The 3971-nt window shown below is 43.0% G+C and overlaps 1 protein-coding gene across 1 annotated transcript in view; it reads left to right on the top strand.

Annotated features, from left to right (window-relative positions):
* Positions 1–1416: 1416 nt before the first annotated feature.
* The window catches only part of Dnajc8 (DnaJ heat shock protein family (Hsp40) member C8), a 34367-nt gene continuing 31812 nt past the window's right edge, over positions 1417–3971 (top strand). Inside the window, exon 1 of the mRNA XM_023703036.1 lies at positions 1417–1511. Within this exon, the coding sequence (XP_023558804.1) occupies positions 1434–1511 (78 nt within the window). The 5' untranslated portion in view covers positions 1417–1433. The remainder of the gene's footprint in view (positions 1512–3971) is intronic.

Genomic DNA, 3971 nt, shown 5'->3' with positions numbered 1-3971 from the left:
TCAAACCAAAAAATAAAAATAATATTTTCTTGCAAGAGTAGTTGTGATTTGCTGTGTCTAGATGAACTTTGAGTGCCATTCTGTTTTTGAAAGGATCTCTACTATGGCTGGAGGTATAACTCAGTGATAGAGGGCTTGCCTACCATGTGTGAGGCCCTGAGATGATCCCTAGCACCACAAAATGAACAAAAAGAATACTATTTCTACTTCTCAGGTACTGTTGTTTCTTGATCTTCTCCTAGGCTGAGCTCCCAATGGGAGATCCTGTGGAGCTTGCATTAAAAATATATGTAGGCACTGGAATGCTATAATAAAAAAATAAGTAAACAAATCAGTAAAGACAAATAATGAGTATTGGCAAGGAGTGGAGAAATTGGAACTTGATACATAGCTGGTAGGAATGTAAAATGAATCAGTTAAGGTAGAAAAGGCCTTGAGGTGGCTGAAAAATTAAAAATAGAATTATCACAAGATAGTTTCATGGGGGCCGGGGAGATAGCTCAGTAGAATAAGTGCTTCCTTGGCAAGCACAAGGGCCTGAGTTAAATCCTAGTTCTGCCCATACAAAAAAAAAAAAAAAAAAAGAAAGTTGCATGGGCCTGGGGATAGTTCAGTGGTATAAGCACCTGCCTGACAATTGCAAGGTCCCGTGTTCAAGCCCTCGAAGAAGAAGAAGGAGAAGGAGAAGGAGAAGAAGAAGTAGCAGCAGCAGGGGAAGCTGAGGCAGGAGAACTGCAGGTTCAAGTTTAGCTTGGTCAATTTATTGACTTAGCAACACTCTGTCTCTAGAAAATGAGAAAGGATTATGGATGTAGCTCAGACTTGGGTTCACTGATTTACATTAAATTAAAAAGGAGGGCCGCAGAGATAGCTCAGAGGTCTAAGTGCCTGCCAAGAGCCAGTGTGGCGGCGCATGCCTGTAGTCCCAGCGCCGGGGAGGCTGGAACAGGAGGCTCACTATGAGTCCTAGCTGCATAGTGAGATGCTGTGCCAAATACATACAAATTAAAAATTAAAAAGGAAAATATGCTAAATAAAAGGAACCAGACACAAAAGGCCACATACTACCTGATTTCATTTGTGTTAAATATCCAGAATAATGTAAACCCATATAGACAGAAACACCGAACATTGGTGTTTGTCAGAGACTGGGGAGAGGGGATACCAGATTTCCTTTAGAGAGGATGGTTATGGAACCAAATAGAGGTGGAGGTTTCACAGTAATGTTAATACTAAAGTCCACTGTGTTGTTCCACTTTAAAATAGCTAATTATGTGCATTATTTACTTCATCACAATTTTTAAAAACATCCACTTGGGGCCTTGAGCGCTTTAAAAGGCTTCCTAAGTTGGGGAGGCGGGGCGAGAAGCAGACTGGGCGGGGCCACGCGAGGGCGCCTGCGCGGAGGGTCACGTGGGGGCTGAGCCGGGAAAATGGCGGCTTCGGGCGAGAGCGGCGCCTCAGGCGGCGGGGGCAGCACAGAGGAAGCATTCATGACCTTCTACAGTGAGGTGACCACCGAGAGGAATAGTAATTCTGGGGGTAGCGACATGGGCCCCTTCCCGAGTGGGCGGAGGCGGTGGGCAGCCTGGCCTAGGACCGTTGACCCGCTCCTGTCTGGCCTTCGCAGGAGCGGAGGGCCGGGGATGGTGGTGTGCGTGCTTCTCCCGCTGCTAGCTGCGGGGATCCCCTGGGCGAGGAAGAAGGGGCAGGAGCCGAGGTTTGGGAAGGGGGTCCTTCACTGTGGCCAATGAGGTTTCCGGGCGCGGGCAGAGAGCCCCAACACCGTGGGGCCGCGGGATCGCAGCAGCTGGGCCGTTCTTGGGGGTGACTTGGCTGTCTTGGCTGATTTTTAATCTAAACAGAAGTGTTCTTTAATGAGTAGGCGAAATGCATTGTGATAGGTGGGACGTTATATTACCCCTAGTTATACAGATAACAAGCTTGGGGTGTAGAGAAGTAAGGAGATTTGATTGGGATCTTATAGTAGGTAATAATATCTTGGTGTTCTGTCAGAGCCAGGGGTGAGCTGGTTCTAAGCCTCGTTCTCTCAATTAAGCTTCGTTCACTATGGCAATATCGAACGCCTACAATATAATGGATGCTCGGTAAATACTTGTTAAACGAATAAATAAGTGAAAGAAAAGCATGTCACTTAGAGGCAGAGGCTCACAGATTGACGTCTTGCAAGGCACTTCACCTGATTGCGATTAAACTGTTTCAAGATAGTTTCATAGCCCTTGAGTTTCCATGTTTGTGAAGTGAGGCAATGCATATTAAAACAAGAATTTTCATGAGAATTAAGAGAGTTAAGGTATAAGAAAAAGTTTCAGAAAATATAAACAGAAGTATCTTTCTCAGAGTTAAGCCTCAGACTGAAGATTGGATTTTTTTATTTTTGTTTTTATTTTTGTGGGCTTGGATGTGAGCTTCAACCCTGAGCTTATCAGGCTATGAGCTGCTTAAAATTAAAGACCAAGTCACATTCATTTTATCTCTGCATTTATAGAAGTGATTAATATGCAGTCTTTACAGTAAGAAATTTAAAGTTAGTAAGTAGTATATTCTTTATGGTCTGTCCTTTTGAACTATTTAATTCACTTGAAAGTGTTGCTGTTGTGGTACCAAAGTGTATTGGCTTCTAATGACACAGCAAGCAGAGTGGAACTTTTAAATTTCGTTCTATTTTTTCATACTGGGAATCAAACTTGGTAGTGAGGTATATCCCCAGCCCAATGGAACTTATTTTATTTACCATCTATTAATTTAAAAAAGCAACCTAAGTTTGTTTGAATCAGATCAGGAAAAGTATTTAAGAAAATTTTCAATCATTTCACCAGTAATTTATTTATTTATTTATTTATTGGCAGAACTGGGGATTGAACTCAGGCCCTTGTGATTGCCAGGGAAGCGCTTATTCCACTGAGCCATCTCCCCCGCCCCTCTACCAGTAATTATTGAGCACTTGCCATGTAGTGCTGTGCCGTTTAGCTGCTGGAATATGACACTGAACAGAGGAAAAAAGCCTGTCTTAATAGAACTTGCATTCTTGAGAAGGATAAACCAGGGGCCAGGGAGCTGGCTCAGTAGAATAAGTGCTTCCCTGGCAAGCACAAGGGCCTGAGTTCAATCCCTGGTTCTGGAAAGGAAAAAAAAAAACCAAAAAACCCCGAAAGATAAGGCATAAACAGTGTACCATGAGGTAGTGATACATGTTATCAGGACATTAAGTCTGGTAAAAAGGATAAACACTGCTCTATGGAGGGGGTGGTCATGCTATTTTTGAAATAGTGTACAGGGTAGATGCTGAGAAGGACTTTTTGTTATTGAAGTTCTTCATAGCCTTGTTTTAGCTACAGGAATAATGATGGTATATAATATGCCAGAGATTCATTACAGCTGGCATTTTAACTTGACAGTGGTCCCAAAGCTGTTTTACTGGGACTACCTGGTATTTGTTCTATTATTGTCTTGTGGACAGAGATTTTTTATTAGAGTTAGGTAAGTGGAATTATTTGCTCACATCCATGAATAGTGTTTTTTAGGAATAAGGGTTTTTTTTTTTTTTGGTTCCTCGAATGCCTTCAGGGCACTTTTAGCCGGGAGAGTTGTGAGGTTCGAACTCCAGCAACCCGAGGCTGACAGCTTTGTGGAAGCAGCCACTTTTAAAGGACTGAGCTAGGGCCAGGCCCCTGAATAGTGTTTTTTAATACTGCTTTTTTTTTTTTTTTTTTTTTTGCTTTTTTTTTTTTCAGGGTCTTACTGTGTAGTTCAGAGTGGCCTTGAGTTCACTATGTACCCCAAGCTGGCCTTGAACTCATGGTGGTCTTCCTGCTTCACTTCTGTGTGGTGGTTTACAGGTGCGCACCACCATACCCTGCCTAATACTACATATAGTTCTTGTTTAAATGTAATTGTTGCTTGGGAGGCTGAAAACAGGAGGCTCACGAGTCCGATCTGTGTAGTGAGAC

This window comes from Octodon degus, unplaced genomic scaffold (assembly GCF_000260255.1).
Source record: "Octodon degus isolate 3935 unplaced genomic scaffold, OctDeg1.0 scaffold00163, whole genome shotgun sequence".
Classification (NCBI taxonomy): Eukaryota; Metazoa; Chordata; class Mammalia; order Rodentia; family Octodontidae; genus Octodon; species Octodon degus.
The sequence above is the reverse complement of the archived record's forward strand: the minus strand, read 5'-3'. Positions and strand labels throughout refer to the sequence as shown.